This window comes from Lissotriton vulgaris, chromosome 10, assembly GCF_964263255.1.
Source record: "Lissotriton vulgaris chromosome 10, aLisVul1.2, whole genome shotgun sequence".
Lineage (NCBI taxonomy): Eukaryota > Metazoa > Chordata > Amphibia > Caudata > Salamandridae > Lissotriton > Lissotriton vulgaris.
In genome coordinates, this window is record NC_141698.1 from 172,445,240 (window position 1) to 172,473,225 (window position 27,986).

Genomic DNA, 27,986 nt, shown 5'->3' on the forward strand with positions numbered 1-27,986 from the left:
CTGGACTTATTCTCCGCACAGGCTGTAATGCAGCCTGTATTGATAACGGGAAAAGTGCGCATGACTGGTTTGGGCAGCCTAAGAGGGCTGAATAAACAGTCATTTCACACTTAGGAGTGGGCAAACACTCCTCCTCTGCTCTGCTCCAAGAGCAGAGCAGCCCTGCCCACCCGCAAGGCAGCACGAAGCATAAAATGATAATAACTCTAAATTATTATCATTTTATGTTTCTTCTTCCTCGCACTGCTTAAAAGCAGTGTGGCAACACTCCTCTGCCATAGTGGAGGAGCCACCACTGGTGCACTGTACCAGACGGAAGCAACTGATAGAATGGAACAACACAGGCAGGTACGGGGCAGCCAACATCCAATATGGCCCCTCGTGGTCATTGAAATGCACCACTCACCACAAACGAGAAGCAAGGAAAAGGTACAAAGACATTGCGCTACATAACCATGTGAGCACTAAATACCTCTTTCAGGGAAAATATTATTCTTGGTGAGCTTTACACTTTTGGGCCGCGGATGTTGATCGTCTGCTCCTGAGAGTAAATTACGATAAAAAAGATCAAATTTCTTTCTGCTGTCATCATTGATGGTTCCACCAATGGTCCAAACCACTGTAAAAAGGAAAAGACCTTGTAGCCAGAGAGTAATTTGCTGACTTGACATGGGTTCTTTATCTTCATCACCAGACCCTGCGATTTCATCTGTAAAATATAAATATATAATTAGAATGAGTTCACTTACGGCTCAAAACCTTACATTTTTAGTATGAACCATCAATGTTATAACCCTCTTTGGCTTCAATGAGCCTTGGACTACAAACATTGACTTTTCTGTGAACATTTTGCTTGTTTTCAGACATCTCAATTGTAAGTGACATGGAACACAACAGCTTCCCATCTCAACCCCAACGAAACCAGAATGAATCTCAAATTCCAACTTCCAGTACATATACAATTAAAGAAAACCTTCATGTGCAAAAAATCTTGCTACCTTTAAAGGGACTTCTCTCTTAGACTCCCAACTTTTGTCTGTAAAACTAGCCTGTTGCCACAAAGGGGTGGGGTCATCAAATGCCTCTATAAGCTAATAAAAACTATGCCCAACCTGCAGAGTCAGACTGGCCTATAGGGCAATCAGACAGTGCCCGATGGTCTGGTCTGACTGATCAGTGTGTGGGTCAGTTTTTTGGGCTGTTTGTGGGACTGTTTTATGTTTATGGTCTACTAGGACAGTTTCTACAGTTAATAGGTAATATCCCTAATAATAAAACAGACATTGCCTGCATCTAGCTCAAATCTATGCAGTCTTCCATACCTAGCAGAAAAAGTACAAACTGCGGTCCATATTTATGACCCGGTTTGCATCGCTCCTCAAGGGCAATTCAGACTTTTGAAGCCACAAAAAAGCCTTTTTGCGTATGCTTTCAGTGGCTCCATAAATATTGAGTAACGGGACACAGCCCAAATTGCTGCATTGCGTTACTCTGCCCTGGGTAGGCATTCCATGGGCTCTGTGTGGGTGTTTCCATGCAACTCCCATGGTTTTGACGCACTCCCAGATTTACAAGACCTTGTAAACTTGGGAATGCACCAAAAAGACACGCCTCCCCAGGAGAGCCGTAACGAGGAGGAATACCTTTATTTCTCCTCAGTACTTCCTCTTTCTAAGTGTGCTACAGCACAAATAGAAAGAGTAAAATGCCTCGCTGCACAAAAAACATTCCTGGTGCAAGGATGTCTGCATTGGTTCTAGGCAACTCATTGTGCACCGGCGCAGGGGTAAAAAACAGGAATCGTATGCCTTAATTACAGCGCATTCCTGCCTTTCCCAGTGATGCAGGACAGCAAGGTGCCTTCCTGCGCTGCGCCACTATTTCATAAATATGCCCCTGTGTTTTACTGTCTTTACAAGTTCAAAACTGCCGCACTTTACAAATATTGGGCACTTTTATCACTATCTAATTTGCTAATGGGTACACTTTTATTATGGTCCCCGGGCCTCTTTTCTTTCCCAGTACGACCTGTCACCCAGTCAACCAGTACTGTGCTAGTGTACTGTAAGCAGCCATGTTCCCATTCCATAAAACGATGAACAAACAAAGTGTAACCTGGCCTACTGTTTGGAAAATGCTGTTTTAAAGAATAAAACAGTCAAAGACCTTTGAAACATAAAACGAACATTGTTGACGTTAAACAAACTAATGACCACATTATAACTAGTCAAGAACAATTCAAACATCCAATTGTGTGCATAAATTCATCATTTTTTTACAAGTGACTATAACGGCTGAAACCTACTGGGAATACGTTTAGACGTCTAGAGGTCATGCAAACATTTAAAAAAAAAACATGCTCATCATAGACATAAGTCACTTGAAGGACCCGACACGTTTCAAGTCCCCATCATAATTTCAGGACTCTCTTCAAGGGCTGGTGACTGGGAAATCTGAGTTTGTGATTCAAGCTTTCTTTCCCATCGGGAATGTTTATTCAAATGCTTTCAAGGCCTAGTGATTTCAAAGGTTGTCCCGTTTTTGTTGCGGAGCTAGAGATTTTCAACTGGATGAATGAGTCCGACACTGTGGCAATTTACTTAGTTTGAAACAAAGTTGCTGTTTATTGTATTGGAAGAGGCTTCTCGGACGCGCTGGTGAAATCGTCGCTAAAGTCTAACAATTCACTATGCTTGTCTTCCTCGAAGGATTTCAACGTTTCTTAGATACCCATTCCATAAAACAGCAGTCTGCTCGTTTTCCAAAGTACGTCGCGTGGAGAGTTATGGCGACGATTGTGGTGTGAGTCTCTGTTTTTGTATTCATGAATCTGAAGATTTCTGGGCGATTCACAAAGGTATCACTCTAGATGTGCAATAGGCCCAAATGCATAATTTTACATGCATGTATCTACATAGCTTAGAATTTATGAACATTCAAATACATTCTCTTGCGCCTCATGCAAACTACGTCATACTGAATGTGAATGGGGGCAAGTGTTCACGTATTTTGGCAATGTAGGTCTTTTGTGCTAAGCCCTACATGTACCTAAAATATGAAGGCCCCACAGCATGCAAATTAAAAGTCTGGCAAAATGAAGAAAGTGCATGCAATTTTTGACAAGGCACTCTGTACTTCCACATTTATCATATTTCCGACAAATACTATCTCCTTCTACAACCATTTTTTTAAACGACTTGAATTCATGGCCATTCGGCACTTTCTGCATGATTTATATTGGGATAAATTGGGCGTAAGTTAAGTGCTCAGATAATTTAGAAAGAGCATGATCAAATGTGACTACTGAAAAAGGGGCTACTTTGTTGGTGGTCACCAAGGGCCAGATTACGAGTCTGGCGGTCCAGCAACCGCTGCAACCGCCATCCGAAGCCCGATTATCACTCGGGCAGTCAGACCGCACTAGGAGCAGTGGTCAGAGGGTGCAATATGCTCGGCGGGATCGCCACTGTCCCGCCAAACATAATACGAGTTTCCTCTCTGCCAGGCTTTTCATCCAACAAAGGGCGGCCCTGCCCCTACAGGGCCCCCCTGTGCCTCAGGCATATGTGGATGCACACAGGGGGGGGGGGCATAACATGTGCCCCTCTGTGGGCACGCACATAGGTCCCTGCATGGCATGGATTTATGAGCCCATGCGATGCAGGAACCTTGTGAGGCGTTCCCAGTGCGATGCCTTTTAAAAAGTAACTGCCGCCTTTTAAAGGTCCAAAAGGGGGTGGTGATGGACGGAGCATCTGAACCAATCAAACACTCACACCCAGTCAACAGATCGGGGTTTAATCCATCACCGTTCTTTAGCCAACTCTGCCACCCCAGTTCAGACTTGGCCATATGCAAATCAGTCTGACCCAGTGCCTCATGGGAACAGTCCAGCCTGAACCTCCAAGCCATGACTTCCCTGGACCAGAAACAAGCTTCCTAGGACCGGTTTCTGGCATTACAGCCATCTTCAGCCAGGCTTGCTTGAATCCAGTGGCAAAGTGAGCAAGGGACTCACGTCTGAGCATACCCTGCCAACTTATGGCGAACAAAGCAGTACAAAATGGGGTGGTGATGGACAGAGCATCTGAACCAATCAAACACTCACACCCAGTCAAAAGATCTGGGCTTAATCCATCACTGTTTTTTAGCCCACTCTGCCACCCCAATTCAGACATGGCCATATGCAAATCAGTCTGACCCTGTGCCTCATGGGTCCAGCCTGAACCGCCAAGCCATGCCTTCCCTGGACCGGAAACAAGCTTCCTAGGACCGGTTTCTGGCATTACAGCCGTCTTCAGCCAGGCTTGCTTTAATCCAGTGGCAAAGTGAGCAAGGGACTCACGTCTGAGCATACCCTGCCAACTTATGGCGAACAAAGCGGTACAAAAGGGAGTGGTGATGGACGGAGCATCTGAACCAATCAAACACTCACACCCAGTCAACAGATCTGGGTTTAATCCATCACCGTTCTTTAGCCCACTCTGCCATCCCAGTTCAGACATGGCCATATGCAAATCAGTCTGACCCTGTGCCTCATGGGAACAGTCCAGCCCGAACCGCCAAGCCATGCCATCCCTGGACCGGAAACAAGCTTCCTAGGACCAGTTTCTGGCATTACAGCCGTCTTCAGCCAGGCTTTCTTGAATCCAGTGGCAAAGTGAGCAAGGGACTCACGTCTGAGCATACCCTGCCAACTTATGTCGAACAAAGCGGTATAAAAGGGGGTTGTGATGGAAGGAGCATCTGAACCAATCAAACACTCTCACCCGGTCAACAGGTCTGGGTTTATTCCCTTACAGTTTCTTAGCCCACTCTGCCACCCCAGTTCAGACATGGCCATATGCAAATCAGTCTGACCCTGTGCCTCATGGGAACAGTCCAGCCCGAACCGCGAAGCCATGCCTTCCCTGGACCGGAAACAAGGTTCCTAGGACCGGTTTCTGGCATTACAGCCGTCTTCAGCCAGGTTTGCTTGAATCCAGTGGCAAAGTGAGCAAGGGACTCATGCCTGAGCATACCCTGCCAACTTAGGGCAAACAAAGCGGTATAAAAGGGGGTGGTGATGGAAGGAGCATCTGAACCAATCAAACACTCACACCCGGTCAATAGATCTGGGTTTATTCCATCACCGTTCTTTAGCCCACTCTGCCACCCCAGTTCAGACATGGCCATATACAAATCAGTGTGACCCTGTGCCTCATGGAAACAGTCCAGCCCGAACTGCCAAGCCATGCCTTCCTTGGACCGGAAACAAGCTTCCTAGGACCGGTTTCTGGCTTTACAGCCGTCTTCAGCCAGGCTTGCTTGAATCTAGTGGCAAAGTGAGCAAGGGACTCACGTTCGAGCATACCCTGGCAACTTATGGCGAACAAAGCTGTACAAAAGGGGGTGGTGATGAACAGAGCATCTGAACCAATCAAACACTCACACCCAGTCAACAGATCTGGGTTTAATCCATCACCGTTCTTTAGACCATTCTGCCACCCCAGTTCAGACATGGCCATATGCAAATCAGTCTGACCCTGTGCCTCATGGGAAAAGTCCAGCCAGAACCGCCAAGCCATGCCTTCCCTGGACCGGAAACAAGCTTCCTAGTACCGGATTCGGGCATGACAGCCGTCTTCAGCCAGGCTTGCTTGAATCCAGTGGCAAAGTGAGCAAGGGACTCACGTTCGAGCATACCCTGCCAACTTATGGCGAACAAAGCTGTACAAAAGGGGATGGTGATGAACAGAGCATCTGAACCAATCAAACACTCACACCCAGTCAACAGATCTGGGTTTAATCCATCACTGTTCTTTAGACCACTCTGCCACCCCAGTTCAGACATGGCCATATGCAAATCAGTCTGACCCTGTGCCTCATGGGACCAGTCCAGCCCGAACTGCCAAGCCATGCCTTATCCTGGACCGGAAACAAGCTTCCTGGGACCGGTTTCTGGCTTTACAGCCGTCTTCAGCCAGGCTTGCTTGAATCCAGTGGCAAAGTGAGCAAGGGACTCACGTCTGAGCATACCCTGCCAACTTATGGCGAACAAAGCTGTACAAAAGGGGGTGGTGATGAACGGAGCATCTAAACCAATCAAACACTCACACCCAGTCAACAGATCTGGATTTAATCCATCACCGTTCTTTAGCCCACTCTGCCACCCCAGTTCAGACATGGCCATATGCAAATCAGTTTGACCCTGTGCCTCATGGGAACAGTCCAGCCCGAACCGTCAAGCAATGCCTTCCCTGGACCGGAAACAAGCTTCCTAGGACCGGTTTCTGGCATTACAGCCGTCTTCAGCCAGGCTTGCTTGAATCCAGTGGCAAAGTGAGCAAGGGACTCACGTCTGAGCATACCCTGCCAACTTATGGCGAACAAAGCAGTACAAAAGGGGGTGGTGATGGACGGAGCATCTGAACCAATCAAACACTCACACCCGGTCAATAGATCTGGGTTTATTCCATCACCGTTCTTTAGCCCACTCTGCCACCCCAGTTCAGACATGGCCATATACAAATCAGTGTGACCCTGTGCCTCATGGAAACAGTCCAGCCCGAACTGCCAAGCCATGCCTTCCTTGGACCGGAAACAAGCTTCCTAGGACCGGTTTCTGGCTTTACAGCCGTCTTCAGCCAGGCTTGCTTGAATCTAGTGGCAAAGTGAGCAAGGGACTCACGTTCGAGCATACCCTGGCAACTTATGGCGAACAAAGCTGTACAAAAGGGGGTGGTGATGAACAGAGCATCTGAACCAATCAAACACTCACACCCAGTCAACAGATCTGGGTTTAATCCATCACCGTTCTTTAGCCCACTCTGCCATCCCAGTTCAGACATGGCCATATGCAAATCAGTCTGACCCTGTGCCTCATGGGAACAGTCCAGCCCGAACCGCCAAGCCATGCCATCCCGGGACCGGAAACAAGCTTCCTAGGACCAGTTTCTGGCATTACAGCCGTCTTCAGCCAGGCTTTCTTGAATCCAGTGGCAAAGTCAGCAAGGGACTCACGTCTGAGCATACCCTGCCAACTTATGTCGAACAAAGCGGTATAAAAGGGGGTGGTGATGGAAGGAGCATCTGAACCAATCAAACACTCACACCCGGTCAACAGATCTGGGTTTATTCCATTACAGTTCCTTAGCCCACTCTGCCACCCCAGTTCAGACATGGCCATATGCAAATCAGTCTGACCCTGTGCCTCATGGGAACAGTCCAGCCCGAACCGCGAAGCCATGCCTTCCCTGGACCGGAAACAAGGTTCCTAGGACCGGTTTCTGGCATTACAGCCGTCTTCAGCCAGGTTTGCTTGAATCCAGTGGCAAAGTGAGCAAGGGACTCATGCCTGAGCATACCCTGCCAACTTAGGGCAAACAAAGCGGTATAAAAGGGGGTGGTGATGGAAGGAGCATCTGAACCAATCAAACACTCACACCCGGTCAATAGATCTGGGTTTATTCCATCACCGTTCTTTAGCCCACTCTGCCACCCCAGTTCAGACATGGCCATATACAAATCAGTGTGACCCTGTGCCCCATTGGAACAGTCCAGCCCGAACCGTCAAGCAATGCCTTCCCTGGACCGGAAACAAGCTTCCTAGGACCGGTTTCTGGCATTACAGCCGTCTTCAGCCGGGCTTGTTTGAATCCAGTGCTAAAGTGAGCAAGGGACTCAGTCTGAGCATACCCTGCCAACTTATGGCGAACAAAGCGGTACAAAAGTGGGTGGTGATGGACGGAGCATCTGAACCAATCAAAAACTCACATCCAGTCAACAGATATGGGTTTATTCCATCACCGTTCTTTAGCCCACTCTGCCACCCCAGTTCAGACATGGCCATATGCAAATCAGTCGGACCCTGTGCCTCATGGGAACAGCGCAGCCCGAACCGCCAAGCCATGCCTTCCCTGGACCGGAAACAAGCTTCTTAGGACCGGTTTCTGGCATTACAGCCATCTTCAGCCAGGCTTGCTTGAATCCAGTGGCAAAGTGAGCAAGGGACTCACGTCTGAGCATACCCTGCCAACTTATGGCGAACAAAGCAGTACAAAAGGGGGTGGTGATGGACGGAGCATCTGAACCAATCAAACACTCACACCCAGTCAACAGATCTGGGTTTAATCCATCACCGTTCTTTAGCCCACTCTGTCACCCCAGTTCAGACATGGCCATATGTAAATCAATCTGACCCTGTGCCTCATGGGAACAGTCCAGCCCGAACCGCCAAGCCATGCCTTCCCTGGACCGGAAACCAGCTTCCTAGGACTGGTTTCTGGCATTACAGCCATCTTCAGCCAGGCTTGCTTGAATCCAGTGGCAAAGTGAGCAAGGGACTCACGTCTGAGCATACCCTGCCAACTTATGGCGAACAAAGCAGTACAAAAGGGGGTGGTGATGGACGGAGCATCTGAACCAATCAAACACTCACACCCAGTCCACAGATCTGGGTTTAATCCATCACCGTTCTTTAGCCCACTCTGTCACCCCAGTTCAGACATGGCCATATGTAAATCAGTCTGACCCTGTGCCTCATGGGAACAGTCCAGCCCGAACCGCCAAGCCATGCCATCCTTGGACCGGAAACAAGCTTCCTAGGACCAGTTTCTGGCATTACAGCCGTCTTCAGCCAGGCTTTCTTGAATCCAGTGGCAAAGTGAGCAAGGGACTCACGTCTGAGCATACCCTGCCAACTTATGTCGAACAAAGCGGTATAAAAGGGGGTTGTGATGGAAGGAGCATCTGAACCAATCAAACACTCTCACCCGGTCAACAGGTCTGGGTTTATTCCCTTACAGTTCCTTAGCCCACTCTGCCACCCCAGTTCAGACATGGCCATATGCAAATCAGTCTGACCCTGTGCCTCATGGGAACAGTCCAGCCCGAACCGCGAAGCCATGCCTTCCCTGGACCGGAAACAAGGTTCCTAGGACCGGTTTCTGGCATTACAGCCGTCTTCAGCCAGGTTTGCTTGAATCCAGTGGCAAAGTGAGCAAGGGACTCATGCCTGAGCATACCCTGCCAACTTAGGGCAAACAAAGCGGTATAAAAGGGGGTGGTGATGGAAGGAGCATCTGAACCAATCAAACACTCACACCCGGTCAACAGATCTGGGTTTATTCCATCACCGTTCTTTAGCCCACTCTGCCACCCCAGTTCAGACATGGCCATATACAAATCAGTGTGACCCTGTGCCTCATGGAAACAGTCCAGCCCGAACTGCCAAGCCATGCCTTCCTTGGACCGGAAACAAGCTTCCTAGGACCGGTTTCTGGCTTTACAGCCGTCTTCAGCCAGGCTTGCTTGAATCTAGTGGCAAAGTGAGCAAGGGACTCACGTTCGAGCATACCCTGCCAACTTATGGCGAACAAAGCTGTACAAAAGGGGGTGGTGATGAACAGAGCATCTGAACCAATCAAACACTCACACCCAGTCAACAGATCTGGGTTTAATCCATCACCGTTCTTTAGACCATTCTGCCACCCCAGTTCAGACATGGCCATATGCAAATCAGTCTGACCCTGTGCCTCATGGGAAAAGTCCAGCCAGAACCGCCAAGCCATGCCTTCCCTGGACCGGAAACAAGCTTCCTAGTACCGGATTCGGGCATGACAGCCGTCTTCAGCCAGGCTTGCTTGAATCCAGTGGCAAAGTGAGCAAGGGACTCACGTTCGAGCATACCCTGCCAACTTATGGCGAACAAAGCTGTACAAAAGGGGATGGTGATGAACAGAGCATCTGAACCAATCAAACACTCACACCCAGTCAACAGATCTGGGTTTAATCCATCACTGTTCTTTAGACCACTCTGCCACCCCAGTTCAGACATGGCCATATGCAAATCAGCCTGACCCTGTGCCTCATGGGACCAGTCCAGCCCGAACTGCCAAGCCATGCCTTATCCTGGACCGGAAACAAGCTTCCTGGGAACGGTTTCTGGCTTTACAGCCGTCTTCAGCCAGGCTTGCTTGAATCCAGTGGCAAAGTGAGCAAGGGACTCACGTCTGAGCATACCCTGCCAACTTATGGCGAACAAAGCTGTACAAAAGGGGGTGGTGATGAACGGAGCATCTGAACCAATCAAACACTCACACCCAGTCAACAGATCTGGATTTAATCCATCACCGTTCTTTAGCCCACTCTGCCACCCCAGTTCAGACATGGCCATATGCAAATCAGTTTGACCCTGTGCCTCATGGGAACAGTCCAGCCCGAACCGTCAAGCAATGCCTTCCCTGGACCGGAAACAAGCTTCCTAGGACCGGTTTCTGGCATTACAGCCGTCTTCAGCCAGGCTTGCTTGAATCCAGTGGCAAAGTGAGCAAGGGACTCACGTCTGAGCATACCCTGCCAACTTATGGCGAACAAAGCAGTACAAAAGGGGGTGGTGATGGACGGAGCATCTGAACCAATCAAACACTCACACCCGGTCAATAGATCTGGGTTTATTCCATCACCGTTCTTTAGCCCACTCTGCCACCCCAGTTCAGACATGGCCATATGCAAATCAGTCTGACCCTGTGCCTCATGGGAAAAGTCCAGCCAGAACCGCCAAGCCATGCCTTCCCTGGACCGGAAACAAGCTTCCTAGTACCGGATTCGGGCATGACAGCCGTCTTCAGCCAGGCTTGCTTGAATCCAGTGGCAAAGTGAGCAAGGGACTCACGTTCGAGCATACCCTGCCAACTTATGGCGAACAAAGCTGTACAAAAGGGGATGGTGATGAACAGAGCATCTGAACCAATCAAACACTCACACCCAGTCAACAGATCTGGGTTTAATCCATCACTGTTCTTTAGACCACTCTGCCACCCCAGTTCAGACATGGCCATATGCAAATCAGTCTGACCCTGTGCCTCATGGGACCAGTCCAGCCCGAACTGCCAAGCCATGCCTTATCCTGGACTGGAAACAAGCTTCCTGGGAATGGTTTCTGGCTTTACAGCCGTCTTCAGCCAGGCTTGCTTGAATCCAGTGGCAAAGTGAGCAAGGGACTCACGTCTGAGCATACCCTGCCAACTTATGTCGAACAAAGCGGTATAAAAGGGGGTGGTGATGGAAGGAGCATCTGAACCAATCAAACACTCACACCCGGTCAACAGATCTGGGTTTATTCCATTACAGTTCCTTAGCCCACTCTGCCACCCCAGTTCAGACATGGCCATATGCAAATCAGTCTGACCCTGTGCTTCATGGGAACAGTCCAGCCCGAACCGCGAAGCCATGCCTTCCCTGGACTGGAAACAAGGTTCCTAGGACCGGTTTCTGGCATTACAGCCGTCTTCAGCCAGGTTTGCTTGAATCCAGTGGCAAAGTGAGCAAGGGACTCATGCCTGAGCATACCCTGCCAACTTAGGGCAAACAAAGCGGTATAAAAGGGGGTGGTGATGGAAGGAGCATCTGAACCAATCAAACACTCACACCCGGTCAATAGATCTGGGTTTATTCCATCACCGTTCTTTAGCCCACTCTGCCACCCCAGTTCAGACATGGCCATATACAAATCAGTGTGACCCTGTGCCCCATTGGAACAGTCCAGCCCGAACCGTCAAGCAATGCCTTCCCTGGACCGGAAACAAGCTTCCTAGGACCGGTTTCTGGCATTACAGCCGTCTTCAGCCGGGCTTGTTTGAATCCAGTGCTAAAGTGAGCAAGGGACTCACGTCTGAGCATACCCTGCCAACTTATGGCGAACAAAGCGGTACAAAAGTGGGTGGTGATGGACGGAGCATCTGAACCAATCAAAAACTCACATCCAGTCAACAGATATGGGTTTATTCCATCACCGTTCTTTAGCCCACTCTGCCACCCCAGTTCAGACATGGCCATATGCAAATCAGTCGGACCCTGTGCCTCATGGGAACAGCGCAGCCCGAACCGCCAAGCCATGCCTTCCCTGGACCGGAAACAAGCTTCTTAGGACCGGTTTCTGGCATTACAGCCATCTTCAGCCAGGCTTGCTTGAATCCAGTGGCAAAGTGAGCAAGGGACTCACGTCTGAGCATACCCTGCCAACTTATGGTGAACAAAGCAGTACAAAAGGGGGTGGTGATGGACGGAGCATCTGAACCAATCAAACACTCACACCCAGTCAACAGATCTGGGTTTAATCCATCACCGTTCTTTAGCCCACTCTGTCACCCCAGTTCAGACATGGCCATATGTAAATCAATCTGACCCTGTGCCTCATGGGAACAGTCCAGCCCGAACCGCCAAGCCATGCCTTCCCTGGACCGGAAACCAGCTTCCTAGGACTGGTTTCTGGCATTACAGCCATCTTCAGCCAGGCTTGCTTGAATCCAGTGGCAAAGTGAGCAAGGGACTCACGTCTGAGCATACCCTGCCAACTTATGGCGAACAAAGCAGTACAAAAGGGGGTGGTGATGGACGGAGCATCTGAACCAATCAAACACTCACACCCAGTCCACAGATCTGGGTTTAATCCATCACCGTTCTTTAGCCCACTCTGTCACCCCAGTTCAGACATGGCCATATGTAAATCAGTCTGACCCTGTGCCTCATGGGAACAGTCCAGCCCGAACCGCCAAGCCATGCCTTCCCTGGACCGGAAACCAGCTTCCTAGGACTGGTTTCTGGCATTACAGCCATCTTCAGCCAGGCTTGCTTGAATCCAGTGGCAAAGTGAGCAAGGGACTCACGTCTGAGCATACCCTGCCAACTTATGGCGAACAAAGCGGTACGAAGGGGGGTGGTGATGGACGGAGCATCTGAACCAATCAAACACTCACACCCAGTCCACAGATCTGGGTTTAATCCATCACCGTTCTTTAGCCCACTCTGCCACCCCAGTTCAGACATGGCCATATGCAAATCAGTCTGACCCTGTGCCTCATGGGACCAGTCCAGCCCGAACTGCCAAGCCATGCGTTATCCTGGATCGGAAACAAGCTTCCTGGGACCGGTTTCTGGCTTTACAGCCGTCTTCAGCCAGGCTTGCTTGAATCCAGTGGCAAAGTGAGCAAGGGACTCACGTCTGAGCATACCCTGCCAACTTATGGCGAACAAAGCTGTACAAAAGGGGGTGGTGATGAACGGAGCATCTGAACCAATCAAACACTCACACCCAGTCAACAGATCTGGATTTAATCCATCACCGTTCTTTAGCCCACTCTGCCACCCCAGTTCAGACATGGCCATATGCAAATCAGTTTGACCCTGTGCCTCATGGGAACAGTCCAGCCCGAACCGTCAAGCAATGCCTTCCCTGGACCGGAAACAAGCTTCCTAGGACCGGTTTCTGGCATTACAGCCGTCTTCAGCCAGGCTTGCTTGAATCCAGTGGCAAAGTGAGCAAGGGACTCGCGTCTGAGCATACCCTGCCAACCTATGGCGAACAAAGCAGTACAAAAGGGGGTGGTGATGGACGGAGCATCTGAACCAATCAAACACTCACACCCGGTCAATAGATCTGGGTTTATTCCATCACCGTTCTTTAGCCCACTCTGCCACCCCAGTTCAGACATGGCCATATACAAATCAGTGTGACCCTGTGCCTCATGGAAACAGTCCAGCCCGAACTGCCAAGCCATGCCTTCCCTGGACCGGAAACAAGCTTCCTAGGACCGGTTTCTGGCTTTACAGCCGTCTTCAGCCAGGCTTGCTTGAATCTAGTGGCAAAGTGAGCAAGGGACTCACGTCTGAGCATACCCTGCCAACTTATGGCGAACAAAGCGGTACGAAGGGGGGTGGTGATGGACGGAGCATCTGAACCAATCAAACACTCACACCCAGTCCACAGATCTGGGTTTAATCCATCACCGTTCTTTAGCCCACTCTGCCACCCCAGTTCAGACATGGCCATATGCAAATCAGTCTGACCCTGTGCCTCATGGGAACAGTCCAGCCCGAACCACCAAGCCATGCCTTCCCTGGACCGGAAACAAGCTTCCTAGGGTCGGTTTCTGGGATTACAGCCGTCTTCAGTCAGGCTTGCTTGAATCTAGTGGCAAAGTGAGCAAGGGACTCACGTTCGAGCATACCCTGCCAACTTATGGCGAACAAAGCGGTACAAAAGGAGGTGGTGATGGACGGAGCATCTGAACCAATCAAACACTCACACCCGGTCAACAGATCTGGGTTTATTCCATCACCGTTCTTTAGCCCACTCTGCCACCCCAGTTCAGACATGGCCATATGCAAATCAGTCTGACCCTGTGCCTGATGGGAACAGTCCAGCCCGAACCGCCAAGCCATGCCTTGACATTGTTCTGCATTCTGTCCATCAACTGTTGTTTTTGCATTTGTCACCCCGAGTGGGACGGGTATGCTCAGACGTGAGTCCCGTGCTCTCCACGCCACTGGAGACAAGCTATCCTGGCTGAAGACGGCTGATAGCTAGAAACCGGTCCTAGGATGCTTGATTCCGGTCCTGGGAAGACATGGCTTGGCAGTTCGGGCTGGACTGTTCCCATGAGGCACAGGGTCAAGGCTGATTTGCATATGGCCATGTCTGAACTAGGGTGGTGTGGTGCGCAAAAACGATGGATTTAGGACCAGATCTCTGTACTGGGGTGAATGTATGACATTGTTCTGCATTCTGTCCATCAACTGTTGTTTTTGCATTTGTCACACTGAGTGGGACGGGTATGCTCAGACGTGAGTCCTGTGCTCTCCACGCCACTGGAGTCAAGCTATCCTGGCTGAAGACGGCTGGTAGCCAGAAACCGGTCCAAGGATGCTTGATTCCGGTCCAGGGAAGACATGGCTTGGCAGTTCGGGCTGGACTGTTCCCATGAGGCACAGGGTCAAGGCTGATTTGCATATGGCCATGTCTGAACTGGGGTGGTGTGGTGAGCAAAAAACGATGGATTTAGGCCCAGATCTCTGTACTGAGGTGAATGTATGACATTGTTCTGCATTCTGTCCATCAACTGTTGTTTTTGCATTTGTCACCCAGAGTGGGACGGGTATGCTCAGACGTGAGTCCCGTGCTCTCCACGCCACTGGAGTCAAGCTATCCTGGCTGAAGATGGCTGATAGCCAGGAACCGGTCCTAGGATGCTTGATTCCGGTCCAGGAAAGACATGGCTTGACAGTTCGGGCTGGACTGTTCCCATGAGGCACAGGGTCATGGGTAATTTGCATATGGCCATGTCTGAACTGGGGTGGTGTGTTGAACAAAAAAATTATGGATTTAGGCCCAGTTCTCTGTACTGGGGTGAATGTATGACATTGTTCTGTATTCTGTCAATCAACTGTTGTTTTTGCATAAGTCACCCTGAGTGGGACGGGAATGCTCAGACGTGAGTCCCGTGCTCTCCATGCCACTGGAGTCAAGCTATCCTGGCTGAAGACGGCTGATAGCCAGAAACCGGTCCTAGGACGCTTGATTCCGGTCCAGGGAAGACATGGCTTGGCAGTTCGGGCTGGACTGTTCCCATGAGGCACAGGGTCAAGGCTGATTTGCATATGGCCATGTCTGAACTGGGGTGGTGTGGTAAGCAAAAAAACTATGGATTTAGGCCCAGATCTCTGTACTGGGGTGAATGTATGACATTGTTTTGCATTCTGTCCATCAACTGTTGTTTTTGCATTTGTCACCCCAAGTGGGACAGGTATGCTCAGACGTGAGATCCGTGCTCTCCACGCCACTGGAGTCAAGCTATCCTGGCTGAAGACGGCTGATTGCCAGAAACCGGTCCTAGGATGCTTGATTCCGGTCCAGGGAAGACATGGCTTGGCAGTTCGGGCTGGACTGTTCCCATGAGGCACAGGGTCAAGGCTGATTTGCATAAGGCTATGTCTGAACTGGGGTGGTGTGGTGAGCAAAAAAACAATGGATTTAGGCCCAGATCTCTGTACTGGGGTGAATGTATGACATTGTTCTGTATTCTGTCCATCAACTGTTGTTTTTGCCTTTTAAAGGCCATCACAATGGGAACCGCCACACCGCCCGCCAGATTATGAATAAGTTGTAGTCTGGCGGGTGAGTACTGCGAGCTTTGGTGGAGCAGTGGTATGGCGGTTTGCTCTGCCAAATTCTCGTAATTTGGCTCTAAATGTGGATTGCATGTCCTTGGTCACTCTACTGATATTTCCCTGGAAATGCTCACCTTTGCAAACGCATGTGAGAAAGTGTTCAATAGGGACAAAGAGAACACCCTTATGCGCATGCATTGCTCCGTTGGGAACCAGTTGCATGGTCACTATGCTTACATAAGGACCTTTTCCAGGTGTAAGTCACATTTTACACTAAACTAAAGCTTGAATTCCAACTTCCAAATTTAAAGAGAAGGACATGATGGAATGTGTCACGTTCTTGCAAGACTGACTATCTTGAGTTCTCTGCCAGTCATAGTAGGTATGAGACGTGTATATATTTAGAAAGAATTCGAACAAATACCTGTGTTTTGAACATTTTAAAGAGGGCTGCAATTTTACCTTTTTCTTTTTTTATGAATTGGACTTGTTTGATGGTTAATTGTTTGATTCTTAGTGATTGTGTATGATGTATGTAAAATTATATTATGATTCAGTGACAATGTCGAGCTCTAGATTTTTTAAAATAATTTTGCTTAAATGATCAATCAAAATTTGATTTATTGATTGCACTGCATTGACATGAAGGGGCATTCAAACCGTGTATATCTGAGGTGCTCTTCTCTTGAGCACTTGCTGCGGGAGGCAGAGTGCAGAATACCAGCAGGGCCATCAGTGTGAGCTGGCCACTATTGGATGTCTGAGGGCAAGGAAAGAGTTGAAACTATTGCCCTTGCACACAGGGAGCTGCATTTTCAGCAGCTCCTTGAGGGCAATAGGCATTCCGTCTCCCGCAGGAGGCAGAGAGCAGCTGGGACTGCGGGGGTCTTGAAGCTGCCCCGTAGTCCCTGGGAAACGAGCAAAGAGAGGCAAATTAAAGGTCAGAAGGGAGCAGAAAGAGGCAGAATAAAGATCAGAAAGGAGCAGAAAGAGGCTGAATAAAGTCAGCAGTGAGCAGAAAACGGCAAGATGAAGGTTAGAAACGAGCAGAAAGAGGCAGAATAAAGGTTAGAAGGGAGAAGAAACAGGCAGAATAAAGGTCAGAAACGAACATAAAGAGGCAAAATAAAGGTGAGAATCGAGCAGAAAGAGTCAAATTAGAGATCAAAAACCAGCAGAAAGAGGCAAAACTAAGGTGAGAAACACACCAAAAGAGGCAAAATAAAAGTCAGTAATGAGCATAAAGAGGCATAATAAAGGTGAGAAACATGCAGAAAGAGGCAAAATAGAGGTCAGCAACGAGCAGAAAGAGGTCAAATAAAGGTCAGAAACAAGCAACAAGAGGCGGAATAAAGGTCAGAAACAAGCAGAATAATGGTCAGAAGTAAGCAGAAAGGGAAAAAATAAAGGTCAGAAACTAGAAGAAAGTCGCAGAATAAAGGTCAGAAGGGAGCAGAAAGAGGCAAACTAGAGATCAGAAACCAGCAGCATAAGGCAGAATAAAGGTCAGAAAAGAGCAGGCAGAGGCAAAATAAAGGTCAGTAGCGAGCAGAATGATGCAAAATAACAGGCTGAATGAGCAGAAAGCAGCAAAATAGAGGTCAGAAACAATCAGTAAGAGGCAGAATAAAGGTCAGGAGTGAGCAGAAAGAGGCAAAATAATGGGCAGAATGAACAGAAAGAAGCAAAATAGAGGACAGAAGCCAGCAGAGAGGAGGCGGAGGCATCTTTGAGAAGGCATTCAACCATTACTAAAATTGAATTATACCCCTGACTACAATTAAATCCATTGTGATGGTGTGATAAGGGTAAGGAGGTGTAGCCAGGGGTTGCAATAAACCCTGAGGGGCCCGTCGATCCGACTTTCCTCGTGTACAAGGCTTGCATCCTCCCACATATTGCTGAACATCCTTTACCAAACTAGGCCACCAAAACTGTCTCTCCAGTAATTCTTTAGTTCGATGAATTCCTTGGTGACCGGCTAAGGGGCTATCGTGACAGTAAAACAATGCCTGCTGTTGGAGTTCTTGGGTTGGTAAATATAAGGTTTCCACGTGAAAGGGCAATTGTTGGCGAATTACTCTCTTTGGATCTTCTACAACACACTATTGCATTTCCTCATGTCATATCTTTTCTGATCCTTTTTTCAAAAGATTCCTTGATGATGGCACGATGATTTTGTTTTCTGGAACGATCCTCTGTTCATTCAATAATATCTTCTTCCCTTCAGTGTCTATTCTGGACAATGCATCAGCCTTTCCATTATTTTTGCCTGGTCGGAATGTGATGACAAAGTCATATTCAGCGAAGTATAAGGACCAACGTAGTTGTCCTAGAGTCAAGGTTCTGACTGATTACAAAAATGGCAAATTCCTGTGGTCAGTAAACACTGTTACCATATGTTTTGCACCTAGGATATCGTGTTGCTACTCCTCAAATGCATCCTTTATGGCTAATAGTTCTTTTTCTGTAATGTTGTAATTTATTAGTGCCTTAAGTGAACGATATGCAATTGGATGCAACTGTCCGGTATCCTTATGTCGTTGAGACAATACTCCTCCAATAGGTTGTTCTGAGGCATTGGTTTCTAAATAAAAGGGCTGACTCAGATCTGCATGTAGTAAAACAGGTGCAGAGGTAAAACTTTTCTTTAAAGACTGAAAGGCCTTATCAGCCTCTGCTGTCCACTGAAAAGGAATTCCTTTTTTCATGAGTTTGGTTATAGGTATGACCTTTTTAACTCAGATAGGAGTTTGCAAAGCCTATAAAGCTTTGTATCACCTTCACTACAGCAGGTGGAGGCCAGTTAAGCACCGCTCCAATCTTTCTCTTATCCATGGTCAGGCTCTCTGGAGCGATTATAAATCTTAAGAAGTCCACGACTTCCCTCCAAAAGCACATTTCTCCAACTTTTCATACAGACTATTTTCTCTTAATCGTTGTAAAATTCTTTTGACTTGTAATTGATGTTCCTCTTCTGTGGACGAGTAGATCAGGATATCGTCAATGTACACTATGGCACACTGGTCAATTAATTCCTTTAATATGTCATTGATAAAATATTGGAAGGCCACTGGGGCGTTACAGAGACTATATGGCATTACTTGAATAACCCATATTTGTTTCTGAAGGCCGTCTTCCACTTATCTCCTTCATGCTCTCTTATAAGATGATAGGCACCCCACAAATCTAAATTCGTAAAAATCTTTGCAACTTTCAGTTGATCGAGTAAGACTGAGATCAAAGGTAAGGGGTAGCAATTCTTTGTGGTTATCCTATTCAGTGCTCGGTAGTCAATACAAGTTCTCAATTCTCCATCCGTTTTGGGAACGAAGAAGAGTGGTGATGAGCCCGGGAGACTGTGAGGGTCAAATGAATCAATTTTCCAGAAATGTGTGCAGATAATCCTTCAGATACTGATTCTCCACTTCAGTGAGGGCGTTGATTCTACTACAAGGTATGTTTGCCCCTGATTCCAGGTCAATTTTACAATCATAAGATCAATGTGGCAGCAGTTTCTTTGACTTCGTTTCACTGAACACATCGGCAAACTCTTGATATTCATCTGGGAGTTACACTGTTTGGACAAAACATACCATCATCTTGTTCTCGCACAAAAGAGTGGCCGGATTCTCACTCTTTCTCTCCATCCTTTTGTGATAGCAATGTACGGTGCAATAACTGGATTCTAACGCCACTATTCTCTCACTCCAATTTATCATGGGGCTATATTCGGTTAGCCAAAGAAGTCCCAGAATGAGTTGGAATTGGGGTGCATCAATGAGGGTACACTGTATCTCTTCATGATGGCCTTCAGTGGAAATTAGTTTGACAGGCTCAGTGTGGCTGATGATAGGACCAGATGATAAGTTAATTCCATCCACGGCCCTTACCGCTTCGCTTTTGGCATTTTGAAATGCTTCTAAGCCCACTTCGGAGGCAAACTTGAGATCGCAAAACATTTCCGGTAGCCCCAGAATCCAACATCACAGCTGCATCTTGAAGGGTCTTTTCCCTGAATTCTATTGCCGTAGTTAAGATCAAATGCGGAGCAGAAGATTGTAAGGTATTCATGACTTGATGAATATTTGGAGTTGTTTCTCCTTTCGCATCCGCCAGTCCTACTCCTCTTACTGGTGGTGCTGCAAGTTTTCCTTCTTGAAGAGCTTTGGCATATGGGAAATACTCAGATGGAATTCTCTTCTTTTTTCACCTTTTCTCTCCGTTTGTCGATAATCTATTTCCAGGACTAAGTCAATCAAAGCTGACACCTCTGTAGGACGATTGGGAATTTGCGCTAAGGCATCCTTCAGATCATCCTTCAAACCACAATAAAAAAAGGCTGCTCTCTTGCTTTCTGGCCATTCGGTCTCAACCAGCAACTTGTTGAGTTGTGCCAAATATGTTAACAGCTCTCATTTTCCTTGCCTCAATTCAGGCAGCTCATTATCTGTTCCCTGAGCCACCTTTCTTTGGTCAAATATTCATTAAAACTCCTTTTTAAACTCTTCAGGTTCATACAAAATTGGAGCATCCTGCGTAACCAAGGGCATTAACCTTGAAGCAGCATCCCCACTTAAGTAAGAGAGGATAAAGGTGATTCGAGACTGTGCATCTGGAAAGACGGTCGGACGGCACATGCAATGTAGTGAACATTGCGAAAGGAATGTTTGGGCCTTCTGAGGATCCCCACAAATCGCTCTGGTGGAGCTAGGGGAATAACGGGGCCCATTGAATACTCTACTTGTGTGGTACATCCAGGGTTAAGAACTGCGCTTGAATCTGATGTAGCTGCAGTAGAAGAGGAAGGGTTAAATTTAACTGCAGAACTCTCACTTTTAATCTTTACTGCCAGCTCTAAGGGTTCTTTCTGAGAGGCTTCCATTTCTGACTTCAGAGCCTTGTTCTCTTCTCTAATTGCCATTACCTCTTGCTGTATTACTTCTAAAATCTTACCTAAACTTTTTAACCCCTTTGCGGCGGGGCTAATTTACACACGGGGGCGGGGGAGAGGGGGGCCGCGCATGGCGCGGCGGTGCTCTTGACAAGCTCAGCTCGTCACGCTGCACGGTGGCGCTGTGCTCATGACGAGCTGAGCTCGTCATGACCACACCCGTTTCCTTAGAATGCTCAGCACAGCAGGGGAATTATCCCCGCGTGGGAGTGCCGCGGCGGTCATGACTAGCTTAGCTCATCATGCGCACAGCGCCACCGTGCTTCATGATGAGCTCAGCTCGTCATGAGCACGCAAGGTGTTAAGTCGAAACCCTCTGCCATTCTGCCCAGGTGAGGTTTTTTTTTAAACTTGGGCACTTCACTCTGTCAGGCCCCACTAGTGTAATCACAATCCTTCCTGGTATTCACAGGAGCAGAATGCTGAATTTTCCCAATTCCTCTAACAGACCTCCACCTAATACAAGTGCTCATGTGAACCCTGCCGGGGGAAAGGGGATGGGGACAGAGAAGAGACTGCTTCGCTTCTTGTGGTTCACTTCTACGCCAGTTCTCAGCGTCTTCCTGGCACTGCCTCATTGTTAGTATTTCTTGTGTGCACTGTAAGTTAAAAACAACACATAATTATTAACTTCTAAGATCTTTATGCTTTTTCTTCTTGTCTTAAAACATATTGATTTTCTCTCTTTCCTTCTCTCTTACCCTTTAAGCTAAGACCTTTACTTCTCTTCTTTTTAGTTTTCTTATTTCTTTCTTTTATTGTTATGCTTGTTTTCCAATGATCTTTTTCTAGTTGTGCGTATTCTTATATAACATGAAATTTTATTAACATATCTTTCTTTACAGGCTTATACTTGCGGTTCTGGAGCAAATGAAGAAACTTCTAGGTCACTGGTTCTCTATGTGAGGAACGGCTGAGTGACTTCTTATTTTCTTGGACACCTCTTTCTTTTCTATCTTTTGAGTAGAACTCCTAACGTGTAATTCCTATGAAAAATTCAAACTAACTAACCCGACGCTTCCGAAACGAAAACTACCCTAAGCTAACTTCTACGCAAGCTCAGTGAAATACTTCTACACTAACCCCTGACTGACTAAGCGCAAGCGGGGGACAAGCACACTCTGCAAAATCGTTGGTGAAGTGCGCAGCTCAGAACGCTGCCGGCACACTTCACAGCAGAGTCTGTCCTTGTGCCTTCAATGCCCTGCGAGAGACTAGACCGGCAACTTCCGAAGTCTTTCCTGAACGCCCGCAGAATCCTCTAAGAGACCTGCTGCGGGCAAACCCAACCCTGGTCTTCCTAAAACCGAGCCTGCATCCCCCACTCCGGCTGCAGTAAATTACAACCGCACATCGAGGGAGGTAAGTTTCAGATGGGGGAACCCTGACATGGCACCATGTTCCCTCATGAGACTGTGCTGTTCGTCACTACTCACCTGTCCAGGGATGGCTACTCATCCTTGCGACTGGAAAGTCAATGGATGCAAACAGTGCTGGACGCGTGCATGGGAGAACCACCATGGGATATGGGGCACTTAAACACTTCTAAAACCAATATTAGGAGCATGAATGGTTGTTACTATGTAATTACAGGTTTGCTGCTCACAATGTGTATCCTCTAACAACTCTCTCACTTCACCTCCACTCCGCTCTTCCTCTTACAGTTTGGTTGACCCCCCGGTCACTCCGTTAAACATATCTGGAATATGTTTGGTTTAGTTCTATGTAAAGTGCTCTAGTTCCTTGTGGTGAAGCACTGTTTTAGAAAAGCACAATAAATAACGAACTAAAATGCTGTATTCATCATGAAAGCAAATGACAAATCCCTCAAGAGGTGATCATTAGAGCTACCAAACATATACACAAAAATCAGGTACACACTACACCTTATATCCAGAGTGAGTGAAAAACCAATAAAGAAAGAAAAAAGAATACTGGTTTCATTAGATTTCCCCTATTAAATTTAGGATTTTCCTATCTTTCCAAATAATATGAGTTTCTGTTAATAAACAAAAATGGGGGTTATGTAGTTTCAGCTCTTCTGCTACTAGGGATCTTTTATTTTTGCTATTCAGTCCTGCCACGTTCCAAGCTAAACATTTTATAAAATGCATTTTAATGCCAGTGAAAATACTACGCTCCTCTTCAAATGACCATGTATAAAAGCTAATTCTCTAGAGCCTCTATAGCACAAAATGATACCGTCTGAAATCAATAAAAGGTTGCAAACTTTATCGAATTGATTCCCCCTGTCATCCTGCCAACAGTTTTTACTATAACCCTCCCCCCTCCCTTCCCCTTGCCCCCAACCTGCGGAGAAGGGGCCCCACCCCCCTCCCATCCCCCTCCCCCTGGCTCTCTCCCCAGCCGGGGAAGAACCACCCTCCAGTTACTGCCGCCGTTGGTGAGGCAGCATGTATGGTGACACACGTCTTCCCGCCCCCCCCACTTCCATAAGCAAACTTCGTGATACAAACTGTAAAAATTTGCGTGAGTTTTTTTTTTTTTTTCCCCCCCTTTTTTTTTCTTTCTTTTTTTCCCCTCCCCCCCCCTCCCCCTCCCCTTCTTCCCCCCCACGTGTGTATACCGTGTGTTTAACCCCCCTCGGTCTCCCTCATGTACCCTCATATACCCAATTCATCAATCGTGACAATGCTGTTATATTACTTTTTTAGCTCTGATTTGAGCTAATACTAGAGAGATAATTCTCTGCCTCCTTTACATCGTTAAAGGAATACGTATGTCCGTTTCTTATAACCTTGAGGCGTGCGGGCTCTTGGAGAAATACCTGCCCTCCGTGTTCTTTAATTGGGTCCATGAGTTTTCGGAGTTGCCACCTCCTTTCCATAGTATCCCTGCTAAGATCTGAGCGTGCAAAAATCGATAGCTCTCCTACCGCAATCGGGGAGTTAGGGCGAGCTCTCTGCCAAACCGCTTGTCGTAGAAGGAAGTTACCAAAATATATGAGAAAAGGGCGAGGGAATTGGTTTCCTTTATTCCTCTGGAACAGGGGCAAGCGATGGGCTCTCTGGATTTGCGAGTCCCAGTCCCAGTCCGCTAGGTCTGGGAAGGCCTTCTGAAGTACCCCCACTATGTAAGCTCTGGGGTCCGCGCCCTCTGATCTCTCCGGGATACCAAAAAGTCGTAGATTGGATCGTCTTTGTCTATTCTCCAAATCTTCTACCTTTAGCTGCAGTGCCTTCAGCTGGTCATCATGTTTTCCGACTGCTCCTTCAAGTTTGGTATTTATTTCCTCCACCTGCACCACACGTTCCTGCAGCTCTATGGTTTCTTGAGAAACCCCCCCAATTTTGGTCGTAAGGTCCTGTAGGGAAGATTGCATTTTGTTATTATCCTCCCTAAGCTGAAGGTAGTGTTCCTGTGCCTCTGCCCGCTGGTTGCTCAATTGTTTGCTCAACGTGATAAGCAATTCGTCTAGAGAGGATATACCAACTCCGGCTTTTTCTCTGGTTGGTTCGGTAGTCTGGGGGGTCGAGGGAGAATCCCCACATATCTCAGTTGTAGGAGAGGGGTTACCTGCTGCATGGTGGTATGATGTTTTGGTTTGTTCCACTTTTGTGAATTCTACGAGAGGAGTGGCTATACTTAAGGATAAACGTTTTAGGGTAGAGGTACTCCAAACCGCACACGATAAGGATGGCAGATGGGCTATAGCGCAAATCAGCTATGCAAACATTAAATATGTCCTATGTGCTGTTTATGGCTCAAATATAGACGAACCAAAGTATTTTGACCAATTAAATGTGAAACTTCTGGATTGGGCGGGGGAGATAATTGTAATGGGAGATTTTAATTGCATCCTAGACTACAAAATTGATACAACTAAACCTCACGCACATCAAAGGATGCATAGGACTAGATCATCAATACTAGATTTATGTCAGATACATAACATTAAAGACGCTTGTAGGTATTTATATCCAACCTTACCAGGATATACGTACTATTCTGCTCCCCATAAGATGTGTAGCAGACTAGACATGGCTCTAGTGAGCGATAATTTATTACAGACAGGTTATTTGATCCTCTGTCCCCGGATCACATCTGACCATAATGCGCTAATACTGACATTCAATACACAAAGTACCAGGACACCACCTAGGCCATTTTCTTTTCCAAGATATCTAATTTCAGACACTACTTATGTGATACAACTCAAGACTCATATAAATGAATTTATTAACATCAATAGGAATTCAACCGGGTGCTGTATGGTTTGGGATGCCTGCAAGGCAAGCATTAGGGGCTTTACTCAGGCGTACGTTTTTAGGCAAAACGCAGAACAAAAACAACATAAGATTACAGTACTAGAGAATATAACCAACCAAGAAGACTTATTAGCTAAAGCTTTACAGAACAATTCTCCATCGGCAATGGAAATTAACATAAAACTTAGTACACTGAAAAATGATATAAAAGCCAATCTTATTCGCAAAAACAGTGCAAGGATCCAGAAATTTAAATTTGCCCAATATGAGGGTGGAGATAAGATTGGTAGAATTCTAGCCTACAAGGTGGCGGAAAAAAGAGCTGACACACTAATTCCTAACATTCGGGGACTGGGGAACAAGATATATAACCGACCACAAGACATACTAGACCAATTCGCATCATATTACGAAAACTTATATACCCCGGACAACCCCGTAAACACAGATCAAATTAAGGAATATTTGAACGACTACACAGTAAACACAGAGAAATTATCAGGTTTGGATGCACTCTCCAACGACATACAACTGATCGAACTTCAACAGGCTATCAATACATTACCAGCAGGAAAAGCGGCAGGGGAAGATTCGATACCTCTAGAACTGTATAAAATCTGTAGATTAGAACTAGAACCACTTCTTTTAGAAGTAATCCAATCAATTGGAATAAATGGAACTACCCCTAAATCCTGGAATCGGACCAAAATAATTTTTTTTTAAAAAAAGGGAAGCCTAAAGAGGAGAGAGGGTCATATCGACCCATCTCTCTAATAAATACGGATGCCAAAATATTCGCCAAGATCATTGCACACAGACTTGCCCCACACATGCCTAGAATTGTAAATCCGCAACAACACGGCTTTATCTCAGGGAGAGACACAACGATACACGTAAATATGGCAATAACGGCATTCGATATTGCGGAGATTGAATCCACCCCACTCGGTATGATACTATTAGATGCTGAAAAGGCTTTCGACCGGGTGGGGTGGACTTATCTCTGGTGCGTACTGTCTAAAATGGGCTTTGGAGGCAGCTTCTTAAAGGGTATAAAAGCGCTCTATGATAAACCTACCGCCTGTATTAGCTATGGGGGCCTGACCTCATCAGAATTCCCAATAAAGCGGGGGACCCGGCAGGGGTGCCCTCTTTCCCCCCTATTATTTGCTCTTACGCTGGAACCTTTCCTATCTGCCCTTAACTCCCAAATATTGATTGTTCCATTTAGCTCCAGCTCACAGGAACTGAAAATGACAGCTTACGCTGACGACATTGCAGTATACACCACAGATGTGGCCAAGGCATTGAAGGGGATATATATCGAGGCTGAGAAATTTGGGAAGGTGTCAGGCTATAAGCTCAACCAGCAGAAGACGCAAGTTATAGCCAATTATTCTCCTACCGCACCTATTCCTGAGATATGTAAAGAGGCCATTTATTTAGGGGTGAAATTAACAGCCAGAATACAAGACATCAATAAGATAAACTACAATGATTTGACTAAAAAGACTACTCTTATATTGAAAAAATGGAACAAACTCCCTTTGAATATGATTAGCAGGATAAACCTTATAAAAATGAAAATACTCCCTAAATATGTTTATTTATTCCGATCGATTCCACTGGCATTAAATAATAAATTCTTCCAACACTTAGATGGGATTTTTAGTAGTTTTATTTGGGGCTACAAAAAAGTCAGAAGGTCACAAAAAATGTTGAAAAATAATATAAATAAGGGAGGGTTGAATGCCCCAGACTTCAAACTATATTTTTGGTCTTCATTTATTATACGCATACGCTCTTTATTGCATGGGGGTAGTACACTTTTTTTTCATTATTTTATGCTAAAACAAGACTCATTATCCTTTTTGTTCAGAATCAACGACCCAAATTACTACAAAAGGGTAAGATTTAAGACTGCTAGAGATATCATTAAAATATGGGAAAACATATTAAAATTTTGCAAAACAACTTTTTTCCACCCAAAATTACCGTTGTGGGGCAACCCAGGTCTCCCGGTTATATTTACAGATTCTACCACCAACAGCTGGGCTTCTTCAGGGATTAATACTCTAATGGATTTATACGGCGGGCAAGGGTTTCTAGATTTTAACATGCTTAAACAAATATATGATTTACCTGAAACCTCAAGATTTAAACATATGCAAATCCACGATTATTTGATTAATAAAAAAAAGATACAAACTCTGTCTGAATGCGATATATGGGCATGTCTTTATTCAAATAGGAACAAATCCACTATCAGTGAAGCTTATCGAATATTCAGCACATTCCAAACAAATGACAATGACAAACTGGCTTTGAAATGGAGCACACAATTAAATCTAAATGTTACGCCCAAGCAGATAGAGAATTCTCTTACTAACATTAATAAACTGGTACGCTCATCTAGTCTTAGGCTCCAACAATATCGAACGACCTGTATGCTCTATTACACACCTGAAAGGATTGCCAGATGGTCTTCGAACCCTACTTTTAGTAGCCGTACCAAATGTCCCAAATGTTCGGCTGTAGCAGCTAACCTAGTTCATATCTTGTACTCATGCCCCAAACTTAAGAGCTTTTGGGACGATATACTGAGGGTTTTAAGAATAAAAAATATCCCACTGCCCACAATCACGGCCGCTTCGGTTCTGATAGATTATAATTTATCTACATCTCCACTATCTCCTTTAACGACTATATTGTTTTCATGTGCTAAATTAACTTTAGCTAGGGCTTGGATAGATTTAGATACTCCGACGGTCTGGAAGTGGTGGACATTGGTAACAGAGGTACATGCTATGGAACTGGCTCTAGCTAATCTCAGGGGAGCACGATCTTTAAAAAAATTTGATAGAATCTGGGGTAGC

General features: G+C 46.6%; 1 protein-coding gene across 1 annotated transcript in view; it reads right to left on the bottom strand.

Moving 5' to 3' along the window:
* The window catches only part of DNAH3 (dynein axonemal heavy chain 3), a 614,138-nt gene that overhangs the window by 153,338 nt on the left and 432,814 nt on the right, over positions 1-27,986 (bottom strand). Inside the window, exon 40 of the mRNA XM_086940811.1 lies at positions 473-709. Within this exon, the coding sequence (XP_086796937.1) occupies positions 473-709 (237 nt within the window). The remainder of the gene's footprint in view (positions 1-472; positions 710-27,986) is intronic.